The sequence below is a fragment of the Bombus impatiens genome, unplaced genomic scaffold (assembly GCF_000188095.3).
Source record: "Bombus impatiens unplaced genomic scaffold, BIMP_2.2 scf_0146, whole genome shotgun sequence".
Lineage (NCBI taxonomy): Eukaryota > Metazoa > Arthropoda > Insecta > Hymenoptera > Apidae > Bombus > Bombus impatiens.
This window is the reverse complement of record NT_176565.1, coordinates 562,169-575,185: the sequence shown is the minus strand read 5'-3', so window position 1 is coordinate 575,185 and position 13,017 is coordinate 562,169. Positions and strand designations below refer to the sequence as shown.

The 13,017-nt window shown below is 40.6% G+C and overlaps 1 protein-coding gene across 1 annotated transcript in view; it reads right to left on the bottom strand.

The window, feature by feature from the left end:
* The window catches only part of LOC100749078 (uncharacterized protein PF11_0207), a 13,717-nt gene extending 10,512 nt beyond the window's left edge, over positions 1 to 3,205 (bottom strand). The window contains 2 exon segments of the mRNA XM_024365718.2: positions 3 to 69; positions 2,433 to 3,205. Coding sequence (XP_024221486.1) covers positions 3 to 69; positions 2,433 to 2,511 — 146 coding nt within the window. The 5' untranslated portion in view covers positions 2,512 to 3,205.
* Positions 3,206 to 13,017: the final 9,812 nt, after the last annotated feature.

Sequence of the window (13,017 nt, the reverse complement as noted above, 5' to 3'; positions counted from 1 at the left end):
GAGCCAAATTCAGGAGGTGTGGTTCTGTTTCCGGATCGATTCCCAAGCGCCTCGCATATTCGAGCACCTCTGAAAAAGCATACGTGCACCATTAGCTGATTACAAACAGGGCGGTGGACCGAAAGCCTCTGTCGGTATGCATGGGCATTAATTTGCCTGGAAACGCGTGTGTCGAGCAAAACATCGAACAAGGTCAAGGATTTGCGAGGGAATAAAGATGAGCGAAAAATAAAGAAGTTCTTCGCTCGTTGTTTCCATGAGAACGTCGTTACATTTTTCCGAGTATCTTTAACGCAACAAAACTCTATGAGAATAAAGCTTTTTATACCTTGACAGAGGACAGAATTTAAAAACTATCGGATACTGTAAATATTCTCGTCGATAAGTAACGAAGAAAGTATTAATAAGCTTAGTTAAAACAAGCAATTTCAAGGTTCTCTGGGTCAGCGTATGTAAAGCGTAACGGCGTTCATCGATTGTAAGCCAGGTGGAAGTACACGTGGTAATATGGAACTATTCCACTAGAAAAAAGGGATCCCAAAAATGTTTACGCGTCGTATGTACATTCTATTAACATTTATCTACGATAAAAAAAATTAATACGTTTCGATGTAACTACATATAAATTAAAAGCTTATTATCAGGGCAGTAATTGGCATATCAAAGTGCAAACAAATTAACGATAACGCTAAAAATTCGTCGATCCGAGTTCTCACTGTCTGAGTAAATTTTGGCATTGAGTCAGTCACTTGTGTATACAGGTGAAACACTTCAAATGAAATGCGTACAACATGGCCCGATATAGACACGAAAGCACGTTTATGAAAGAATATATCCATTATTGTTAGCGTTAAATCTACCACTCTATTAAACAGCTCATTAGTTACGTCATAGACAGATACGGTTATTTGCTTCTCGTTAAAAATAATCTATGTTTGCAATCTATCAAAAGTAAGAACTCGCATCAGCAAACATCGATTTCGATTATTGGTTTCCATCGACGATGGGAAGAGTTACCTATTCCTATTAATTTCTCCATCTTTATTTGCATCGAGCATCCGCTCGCGATTCTTTCACGCGAAAATGTATTCTAGTAATTGTGAAATCACGATCAGAAGCCGTATGCATCGGCGGAAGTACCGATAACGTCTAATATCGAATACGCAATTAATGGCAAAGTCGCCGAATAAAGAAAAAATGTATCTTCAATTATACAACCTGAGTGCTTTGCATCTTCTTAGAAAATTCAAATCGACAGACAGCGTTATAAAAAGGGCCGATTAAAAATTCCATCATGGAAGTCTTTGACAGGTGGCTCCGGGTACAGGGGAAACCGCCACATCTGTCTTTCTTGCGGTGGCGAAAATTTCGTAGCCATAACAGTAACAACTCACGAGAATTTCACGGAACTTCGGTAGATAATCGACAGAAATAAGGTCGTAGGATGAATTCTACTTATGAATTTCGCCCATTTGGAGGATTTTGCCCTGCGTAAACTAACCAGAAGTATAGATAGCAAGAGGGGAGGTCCTCGAGGCTTATGACAAAACTTTCGCCGCACTGCGGATTCTATTGATTTTCCTCGCCATGCTAGGGTACGAGCTCAGTGTTCCCGTCCTACCAGGGTGTAAATAAACAAGGAAACTCACCGCCGAAACTATTCGACCTTCTCTCACTTTATCCGTGATCTTTTACATTTTAATCTCGTCCTGATGATTTTTTACCTCCTTTATCCACTTATTATTTCTCAAATGGATTTGACCTTTTTTCTTTTAGGTGTAATCCAGTTTTAAGTAATTATTGCTTTTCTTTTTTTTTTGCACTTTCTTCGATCGAAAAATGAACGCGAAGAAATCGTAAATTTGGCATAGAAGGATAGTATATCTAAGTGCGTATTTCGAAATTTATGTTTGCGGAATGGACGTAAAAATCAAACGAAGCATATCAAAATGACATCGCCTCTTGATATTTTAATGAAAAACAAAGTTGTTGACGGTTGGTTTAAACTGCGAACAATTATAGGATTATTTCTCAACGTTTCTTGTTCTACAACGTATCGTTGAATATGAATAATCAAATATTTAATGCAGGTTATTCAATCTTTGGTTAGGCTAATTAACTATTTCATGGTCTGATTCGCTGATAGTCCCGGGAAACTAGATAAAGGATGAAATAAATATTCCATCGAGTCAGTGATTACCGAATCACCGTCGTTTCCAAGGATTAACGAGAGAGAAAAAGCGAGAGAGAGAGAGAGAGAGGGAGAGAGAGAGAGAGAGAGAGAGTGAAAGGGAGTCAGAAGTGTGAATAACAGCCGATGGCGAGCGAAGAAAACCACCCCGTGCTACATCGATCGAGAGCGTCAAGGAGGAAGAACGGAAAAGTAAAAACTAGCATACAGTCATCGAGTAAATTCGCGGATTTACACGTACCTTCGTCTGACGGATGCGAGGTGCCGTCGAAGATCTCCTTGCACACGATTGTGGCTGCGCTTTCCTGAGAAATACTCATGCTAGCACGAACAGCCGTGTCCCAAGTGCAGGAGATTCACATAACACGTCAAACGCGGACGTGCTTGGACCGCGGACAATACACCGAGTAGTCGCGTGGGCCGATGAACGTCATTTTCCGTAACGACGACGCGTGCACGCCAGGCTTTCGCTCCGTTGACGAGGCCTGTCCGACGACAGTCAACGTTCAATTCGACTTGAACGTAGGCGGTGGAAGGAGGAGCGAACACGAAGCGTACAGCGCCCCCGGTAGTCTGACCTCGAACTAGGCCAATGATAAGGAAACGAGTTACAGCCGGCGGCAACTGTCTTATCGATTAACCGAAACCCAGCGGCGATATTGTTCTTGTTGGCACCACCGCGCGGGAAACACCTCGAGCCAGCTGTCCAACTTGCACTCTGACTCTTTTTCCTTTTCGCTTCTTTTTCTCATTCTAGGTTGATTCGCGTCATGGAGAATTGGAGTGGAACGCGTCACTTTTGTGCAACCTATAGAATGGACCGTTGTGATGGAAATGACCTCGCCGTTGCGGACGCCACTTCGACCGTACTTACTTACCTTCGTGCTTCAACTTCTTAAAGAAAATGAATCTGAATGAAGCTTGCTCTTATAATACCTTGATGGACTGTTCTAAATAAGTTTACGGATGCGAGTTTAAATCTCTCGCGTGTTTCGCGATGCTATATCTTCGGAGCTGGATGAATTTGATGAATTTGATGAATTCGTAAGTAGAAGAATACCTGAACGTCTTTCTCTAACTAAAGAACCATGGTCATTCTCCTCCATTTTGAAATATGTTAATGTAGTGACACATATACTGCGCAATATTTCAATATTTGATGAATAGAATACGGATATAAACATGTACGTACTTATTTATGAGGGAATGAATAACACATTACGATCCTGACATCTTAAACGCAGTCGATTGTTCTTGGAAATGGTACATGTATTTATAGAAAATATATGACCCGCGATTTATTCCTTCAGTCCTTTTTATAAAGAATTTTTAATCTTTATACTGGTATACGACGAGAGCTTAGTTTAAAAATGGTATTATGAGTGTAATAATAAAAGATATAGCTCAGTAAACGTAAATAGAGTCTGTTTTTTTACAAAGTAAAAAATGTATTTGTAAACAACTATTTTTAGACATCTATTTTTCATATATCTGCATTAATTTTAAAATATGCGATCTTTTATATTTTATCGATCATCGTGCAAAGTCTAAAATCTAGTGAGAACGATCGTGGCGCCAATGTAGCAGGCGTCGAATCTCATGGTGAATTTCTAGAAGATAACAGTTTTCTTCTTTGCCGATAATTTCTAGTGCCTTTGGTTATCAAAGGATGAAGAAGTTTCCCCTAGATTATTCGTACATTTTTTAAGAAAGAAAAAAGATCGATTAGATTGTCAAAACATAATCAGGTTGATTATTTTTTATATATCGTATCGATATCGTGGTTGCATAACTTGTATAAGTTGCAAAATATTAAGCAAGAAAATCACTACATTTGGCTGTCCTCAGTAGAGATGGCGCCAATATATGCTTAACTTCCTCAAAAATTAATTTCTGCAAAAAACTACTAACGGGTTTCTGACAAATTAATTTATTGCTAAATGAACAAATTCTGTAAATGACGTCGAACCTCAATCACTTTCGTCGAATGAGTATTTAATTTTTATACATTTTGGACCATTAACTGTTTCGATTTACATATTCATTATGCGATACTATACTTTAATTTTGTTATATAAAGTGCTAAAATATTTTTTACAATTCCAAATTATTGTAAAAGTATTAAAATTTTAGAAAAATGAATGTACTTTGACTTAAAACTTTACAATGCAAATTGCAGCTTGTTATCAAGTATTACCTATTAGTTCTTTCGGATTTGAATCTTTAAACTAGTTCCAAAAGTAGAAAGTGTAATACACTTAGATTTGAAACACTATATTGAAATACTATTATTTTAAATCAAACAGTACATCAACGTTCTACAATTCAACAGTTTGAGACTTCGAAAAGAATAAAATTTACGAAAATTAGCGATTCTAAATATCAGTAATAAATTCGTCATGACTAAAAATAGATAGTTTTGCCATTGAAAGTGTAAGCTTTGCGTTTCGTTGATTAATCTAATAAATCGAGAATATGCAATTACAACCAAAATCAACTCGCAATACAGCGAAAAATTCTTTCACCTAGTGAAATAGAATCAACATATATAAATTACGATCACTAAAGTTACTTTTTCGAAAGCGAACAACAACTTCACTTTTTAGAAGTGGAAATATTTCTTTTAACAGAAACAATATTGTATTTAGCTTGCAATCAAACTTGAGTACCTCAAACAATATTTGTTGCAGCACAATCAAAGATACTACGATTACGAGTGAATCTTACTTTGCACATAGCGAAATAAGAAACAGTAAAATAAAATAAGATGGTGTAAGGAGTGAAACGGTGAATTTGTTGAGACGCGGATCATTTTGGACAAAATCGACATTTCTTGACTCGAAGAAATGCTTCGAGGATGCATTTGTTCGCTGGAAGACTGGTATTTTCAATATCTTCTCCCATTTCGCCGTGGTACCAGTTACACGAGAAACCTGTCGCGTTTCCAGCAACAGCGAAAATAATGATCGGCCATCGATTGGGACATTTAAATTTCACGCTCTATAGAAAACAACGAGGACCGCCGAATCATGGTGTTAACGTTAACGACACCAGGTTTCGGGCGCCGTTTCGTCAAACGCGAAAATTAAATGATAATGATATCCTACAACGACGCTGAGCGAAATACTTGCGGCCTCGAGTCGAGAACATTTATTTTTTTCCTCTCTCTTTGGCCATTCTCGTCATTCTTTTTCTTTCTCTCTTAGCCTTAGTCTTCGCATCTCTTTCCCCTTTTTTCCATACTTTCGTCTCTGTTCGTCCTCCGTTCCTTTCCCCGCACAGTGCATTTTTTGTTCTGTAAAAATCCTCGTTAACTCGAATCACGACTCTCGCGTATTATACGTGTAGAGTCGGTACCGACTCTCCTCCACTTTTCCCGGGCTAAATAAATCGTTAGAGGTGGCTTGGTAACCGAGCACGGGCTAATGGCGTTCTTTTTATTATTCTTCTCAGTGTTCCTGGTGAATCGTAGGCTTAATCAACGTTCGAAGACGTAGAAACCGTCAACGGATGGCATCATCGAATGTTTAATTGACAGGCTTCCGTGATAGACCGGGCTCAAACGTGGCACTTGCCTTCGCCGGATTTTGCCGGGGAACAAACAAAATGGCTGAAATATATACCTCAATGGGGAAATATTCGTTTGGTTGGCGATGAAAGCCATATTTTTTTCTCGGTAATTTGGCATCGATAGAAAAATGCAATGCATGAATTAAAAAATTCAAAATGATATTACGAAATCGATCGATGAGATTGAATAATATCTCATTGATGAAATATTATGTCACGATTAAATGATATTATGGTACAGAGAAATCGTAATAAGTTAAGTTGCTTTTTAAACAACATTTCCTTTTCAGGGTTTTTGTCGAGAGGAACCAAATAAGATCAATGTAACAAAAAGATCATTTTGGTGTCTCTAAATCGCGGCTCGACGTAAAAAAATTACAATAGAACGAGCAAACCGATGAAGGTATAGAAAATCCGTTACGTAGCCATCATGGGAAAACGTAACAACCGAAAAATCACGTACATTACCCGGGACAATAAATTCTATTGGTTCTTAAACCCTCGAACTCGCGCCGGGGAATCCCCTAATCTGACCTAACACCGTAATGTCGTTACCTTGTTAAAATAAATGTCACAGCAGGAGGGTTGCTCGGGGCTGGGCAGTCGATCCACAAAAGACCAACCCCTAAAAATTGGGCCAACGTCCGCTCCGTTCAAAATGGTGGACCAATGCGCCGCTTGAGAAAGCAGAAAGGCACAAAAGAAATGACGTTCGACTGACTGCAATCTTTCTCGGCAATGGCCGATTGCAACCTAACCCCGACGACTCGTTTCGTTGAAAGACGAGATAATCGGGTGTTGATGAAGTGGAACCGTACGATTCACGTTTGTAACAGACTTGGCGATTGCGATCTTACGGCTCGTTTGGAGAACATCGTCCTTTTCATGTGACAGAAACTTCTATTGATGCAAACAACGTGCTTTAAAGTATGTAATCTTTTCAATTCGGTTTTCAATGTGTGTAGCTCAACTTTACATATAGATAATTCGAAATAGCTGTTAACATTTTTACAGTCTTAATGCCAGCAATTGATTTTCCTTGCACGAACCTATTAAAAATAAATTTCTCACCAGCGTTATGGATTATTGATTAGCAAATTATATATCTATTTGAATGATTCTGATAACTTCTGAAGAAACATCTCTTGTTTGCTGAATTCCTACTTGTGAATTATTATTAATTATTTTTATATACATCGGTGAATAAGTCGAACGTGTTCTATGGAAAACTTAAATGATTAGAAACTAGACAACATATCATGAAAATCATAATGAAAAGCAAGGTTATTAAATTAAGAAAAATATAGAGCTATTACATCGAATCCTGGATCGCAGAATCATAGGTGGTAAAATATCCAACAGGTCGGATCTTACAAATGAACGTTACACGATAAATTAAATTCATGAAGGCTTCTGTGTCACGGAAAATGTTGAAAATGCTTGTAGCTACATATTTTGCGAAAGGCCTAAAAGTAGAGAGGAAATGCGCCATTGCGACGGCAAGCAACTTTCGTATCTGTTATTCCTTAAATCATTCCATTCCCTTTGCAATCTCTGTATGAATAAAAATATATATAAGAGAAATTTTCAGCTAGCCAACGAAAATGTAAATAATCGTTATTTTCAAGATAGCAACCGCAGAAGTTTTTCATAAAGTATTCGTTATTCCGTGCATTGTGTGCGAGCTTTCTATTCTTCGAGTAGAAAATACTGTTTAGCAAATTCATCCGCCGTGTGTTTTCATGGCTTTAACAACGTGAGCCGATGATTATCGACGATGACAGTTTTCACGGTTTCGAATAATAACGCAATTCTTCGTCATCCGGTTGTGAGATGTTTATCCGAAATCTACGTGCACCTGGTAACAGATGTCCGTTTCTCACGTAAACGACAATCGAGATCACTATCTATATCCTTTGTTTGACCCACCGTTTGATTTCTATTGGATAACCATGAGATGGACGTTTTAGCGACGTGTACAAAGTTATTTAGACTTAATGATATATTAATTGACAGAGACGCTACAGCGATGAAAATAACATACGTAACGAAAATAGATCTTTGAGAATTAGATACGCGAAACACCATGAAGGATTCGTTTTTAACTCTTCTTGATATAATCAGTACCACTGAAACATAACCTATCCTAACTATGTCGCGTAGAAAAATAGAAATATCAAACAACTTGTACATTGTGACCAAAGAATCGAAGTTCGTTTCGTTCAAAACGATCGTCGACTAAAAACTACTTGCGAACCGTCTGAATGTAAGCGGCTGCTCCGAAAAGCTCCGTCTCTAAACTCTATCGTCGATAATAATCATTTCCATGGAGCTCATTTAAATGCAACGAAGTCCAAATAGGCGAGAAACCGTGACGACAATTACGATAGTCAGGTGCGAGCGGCTATACAATGTGAAAGACGATGGAAAGAAGAGCTCGCGGCGGCAGGATCCTCCTTGAGGCCGCCAGGACGAGCGCAGACCACAGGAAGACCATTAGCACCGTATCGTCGGCTCGCGGAGAGACTCGGTCTAGCATTTAAGCGCCATTTTGCTTTTCAATTTTAAGGCCGCAATGCCTGCCACCCCCTCAGCCAAGAGAATCAGCCGTCCGCCACTGTCACTAATTCCTCAATGTTCTTTTCTACGGGGTCTAATGCCAGCTGGAGGCTACGCGACTACCAAAGCCAGGATATAATGCGCGGAGGAGGAGGAAGAGATAGAGGGTGGCCGGGATGGTTACGGAGGGTGGAAAACGAAGGAAGCCGCGTAGCACACGTATGTGCCCGCACGGCATGTGGACGCAGCAACGGTCTCACTCACACGCTGACAGAAGCGCGGAGCGCACACACAGAGACCGCCGGTCGAGAAGAAATTTTACAGCGCGACAATCCACAAGGTACGAGAAAATAATTACAAGTTCCGTCAGCGACGAGGGACGTTCTCGGGGCCGGAGGGGCACGCGGAGTAACAGAGACGGACGGAGAGTTTCGAGCAGAGTTTTCTTGCCGCAGGAAGAAGCAGCCGAAGGGAAGGAGGCGTAGAACGGAGCGGCGTGGCGCGGCGCGGCGCAGCGCGCGAGTTGTTTGACGTGCGTGCGACAGAGACGGAGAGATCCAATTAAAAATATTACACATTACCCGCTACACCGCTAAAATGTATTTACTGTTTAAAAGCGGCAGAGACAGAGGGGGCCTGGCTCTCGCCCACACTCGAGATTCGCGCACATAATTCTTCGCGCGCTCGCGCCTTCTTCTACTCGCGCCTGAACGCGTCCGCGCACCTTCACACACATGTCACTGAATCGCATTATGTGTGCAGTCGCGTGTTACCGCCTCCGGTGATGTGTGTACCTACTCGTGTGAATCTCACGATGCGAATCGCGTTAAGGCAAACTGAAAATATTAATTTGCTCGACGGCGGCCTGGTCGAATTTGCGGCATTGTGACGCATGTCGATGAGCGATATATATCTCGAACATGATTTTTAATTCCCGTGCTAGATCACGATTCTTCCTCACCGTCGTTTCGTTCGAGGAAATTGGCCGCTTTAACCATGCGTTCTATGATTCCAATATAAACGATATAGAAACTATTAAACGAACACCAAGAATCGAGTTTGGAAATCGTGAGAAATGTTAGTACGCGTCCGTGAATGTTATGTCGCATGCGTGGTATTGGGAGTAATGAAAATCCAAGTTGTACACTCGGTCATCATTAATTCAACATCAGGCAAAGTGAATTGAAGATGCGAGCATCCTCGGAGACGCGTTACTTTGGTCTTCCTTTTTCCCGTTTTACGATATTATACCATGATATAACTCTATGTGTACAGGTACATATTTAGAATGACAAGTATGATATTTTCCTAAATGTTTGTCAATGTTGAAAATTTCCTGTAGGATAAAGGCACGTTGATTTGGTCCTTTTTCCCCGTTCTACGATATTATTTTATGATATAGTATTATGAATACGAATACGCGTTCAAAATGACAAATATGATGTCTCTTTAGATTGTCGATGTTCGATTGCCAATTTGGAAAGTTTCTTTTAGGATAGGTATAAGTCGAAATATTTAATTATCAGATGATGAAATGCCATCAGCTCCTCGGAATTCTTTTTCAAGCTAGAAGCGCGTAAAATTAAATAAACGTGCATCAAATCGTTTCCTCTATCGTACTCGGACGTGTATATAAGGCATATTAATTCTCGCGATCTTTGTAATAAATTTATGTTATCGATTCATATATTATCAAATCAATTAGTTGATACTGTTCGTAACGCGTGAATTCGTGCATATCGGATTTGCAGTGCGTAATCGCGTGTAACATTAATTGAAGCGGAAATTGGTCAGAATACAGTTGATAGTAAATTATATCATTTACATATCAGGAGCCGAAACAATAGAGACCAAAATGAGCGACTATAATCCATGTATTAAACGCAAATGATAAAATGTCAAAGCTCGGCGCAGTCAAATGAAATTTCTCAACCGAAGTCGTCTCATTCCGCGTTCAAGCTTGTAGTAAAGCGACAGCAAAAAGGAACAGATTAAGAAACATCGGTCATTTACGAAATACGATAGGAAGTCGGAGGTTTGCGTATCAAAGGGAATCAGAATTTCACACCGGAAAGGAATGCGACAACAGGAAGGCTCGATCATCGTAAAGAACTCGGGTTTCAATCGCAAATCTAGAAGAGCCAATATATCGATCCCTTTCATACCGTTCATGCTCGTTTGATCTATCTACGAATGATTAAACGTCGAAACCGGAAGAACAGACAACAGCGAGTACTTTCCGATCTCTAGCCTGTCAAAATAATCGAACGAATTGTATTGAATACAGACAACCGAATCGATTTAGATCCTCTAGGTACCCGTTCCTTCTGTTTTTTTCTTTTCCTTCTTTTTACGATGTCGACGACGAAGAGAGAAATCAAGAGGAGGAATTCTCGATTCTGCCGAAAAGATCCGATCCAAGAAACGGAACACCGAGACGAAGCCAGACCGGGTCCAGCCGGTATCGGATCGATGGCTAGCGCCAATATTGGAGGTGACATGTTTTGAAACACACCCCTTTCATCGGTGCCCATGTCTCGGTTTCTATGAGTATATTTAGGAGGCGGTTTCTTCCCACGTGCTTACCAAGAAGGGATATACGTGTCGTGTTACCCGGTGTTCTGTTGCAGCGCAAACCATGCCCACCGGAAGAAATTTTGACCGGTAGAAACCCGAAACTTCGATGAATTTTTATTTCTCGATTTTCATCTTGATCCGTGTCATCTTTGATCGGGTCGAAACCTTTGATCGACTTGCAGTCAGTTAAGTTTCTCAGTACGCCTGCACGGCTTTTCGTACAAGTCAAGAATCGAAATAGCAGTGACAAACATAATTCATCAGAAAATATTAAGAATATAATATTAGGATCCCTTGTTACACGTTTAATTGGAAGTACGATTTTAATAGCTATAATGCAAAGAACAAGACGAAGATTAGTGCTAAACTTGGAAACTTGCTCTCTTGCTCGAAACAGGTCGTGATATGTTCACTTCCGCATGACAGTATGACCGTAGTATCCAACTGCTGAGCTAATAAAACGTTCCAATGACGTTTAGTGCGTCTCAATACGTTTTAGGATGATCGTGTGACCTGCCATGTATCCGAAGAGATCCATTTAAACGTCTCTCTCATGTCCGCGTCGGTGACATTACATATCCGGCCAGATATCGTTTGAATAAGTTAATTAAAACAGGTACGGCTTTCAGTTTAGCCGAAAACAAAGGCGCTCACTGTCAAACCAAACCAAAATAAGAACCATTCACGGCGACCGTACTGCTTCGTGACACCTACACTTCGTTCAGAACGGAAAGAACCTCTTTTTGTTAGTGCGTGTTCACATTTATTATTTTTCTTCGAATACTTCTTCCATTACGATCATCGAACCTGACACGCGCAAGGACGTTTTTTCGATGATTCTCGAAAGCAGCTTCGTTTCATGCTGTCGCCCGTCTTTTATGTTTAAAAAATTGTACGAATTCTGTCTAACGATTATAAGGAAAATAAAAAGGCAGTTTGGTTCAATGCAGCGTAATTTGGGAAAAGAAACGACTGGTAATCTGTCGGTATTGCTTGTCCGTCGATTGTAGGAATGAAGATCGAAGGAACGAAATGTTAACTACACGAACTAGAGTGTACATCTAGAGACTGATGACGCATCATCAATTGCCCCAAAAGTCTTTAATGTTCGTATTGCTTTTGTGGTAGTCGCGATCAGAACGAGGTGTAAGGCTCGCTTTGAATAGGAAACATGTCTCTTCTGGCACCCGCACGCCATTTTTGAAAGCGAGGTGAAGTGTTCCATGGGGTGTCGGCTTAAGACACTCCTTTTTGCATTAATTGAAAAAGCCGATGTCACGAGACGCGGTGGTACATCAAAGAGAATGTTTTCGTTGTACGGAGCCATCGTGCAAACGAAATAATAAACAACATCTCGCTCTCGTTTCTAATGGGATGGCTGGTTGCCGTCACAAGCATATCGTCAGGGACGGTATCAAACCAGAAACTTTCTCGTGTAGTTACTCAGCGTAGTCTCATTGTAGTTACTCGCGAGTAATTGTACGAGCTCTAGTTGCCATTAAATTCAACCCGACGAAACTAGAAGACAATTATCCGGAAAAGTAGAACGAGTCAATCATACTCTGTTCCATTTCTAAGGGAACGAGCGATGTCCTAAATGCATTTCCTTAGCAACTTCTCGATTCGTTTGCCTGTTCTCTCGATTCGAGCCGCAAGATTCAGACACGCCAAGGGAATTAGATTTTCCCAATCACTTCAATCCGCGAGAATCTTGTTCGCTATCGAATTTTTGCCCGGTGAACTACCACGTTGGACAATAATCAGCGCGAAAGGGATGGGAAAGGATAGTAGAACGGGAGGAAGAAAGGTAAGGAGGAAGGAAGGAGACGCGACCCCGTGCCCGTCGGCGGAGAAAATTCGCAGGAGCTGTTAGGACGTTGACGAGACTGCATCGAGGCTGCATCGACGTTCAGAGCAAAGCGTGAAGACAAGAGTGTGCGGGGTATAAGGCGCAATCGAGATTTCTGAGTATTTCGCGCCTACAGTCGCGTAACACAGGCGTCGAGGCGTGCACGTATACGCGCAGACAGGCAAGAAAGGTATATCCACATGTTTCAACGTGTCTTTGCATACATTATCTTCTGTGGGGTTAGGTGTGTCGGAGCGGCTTGGCAACCCCC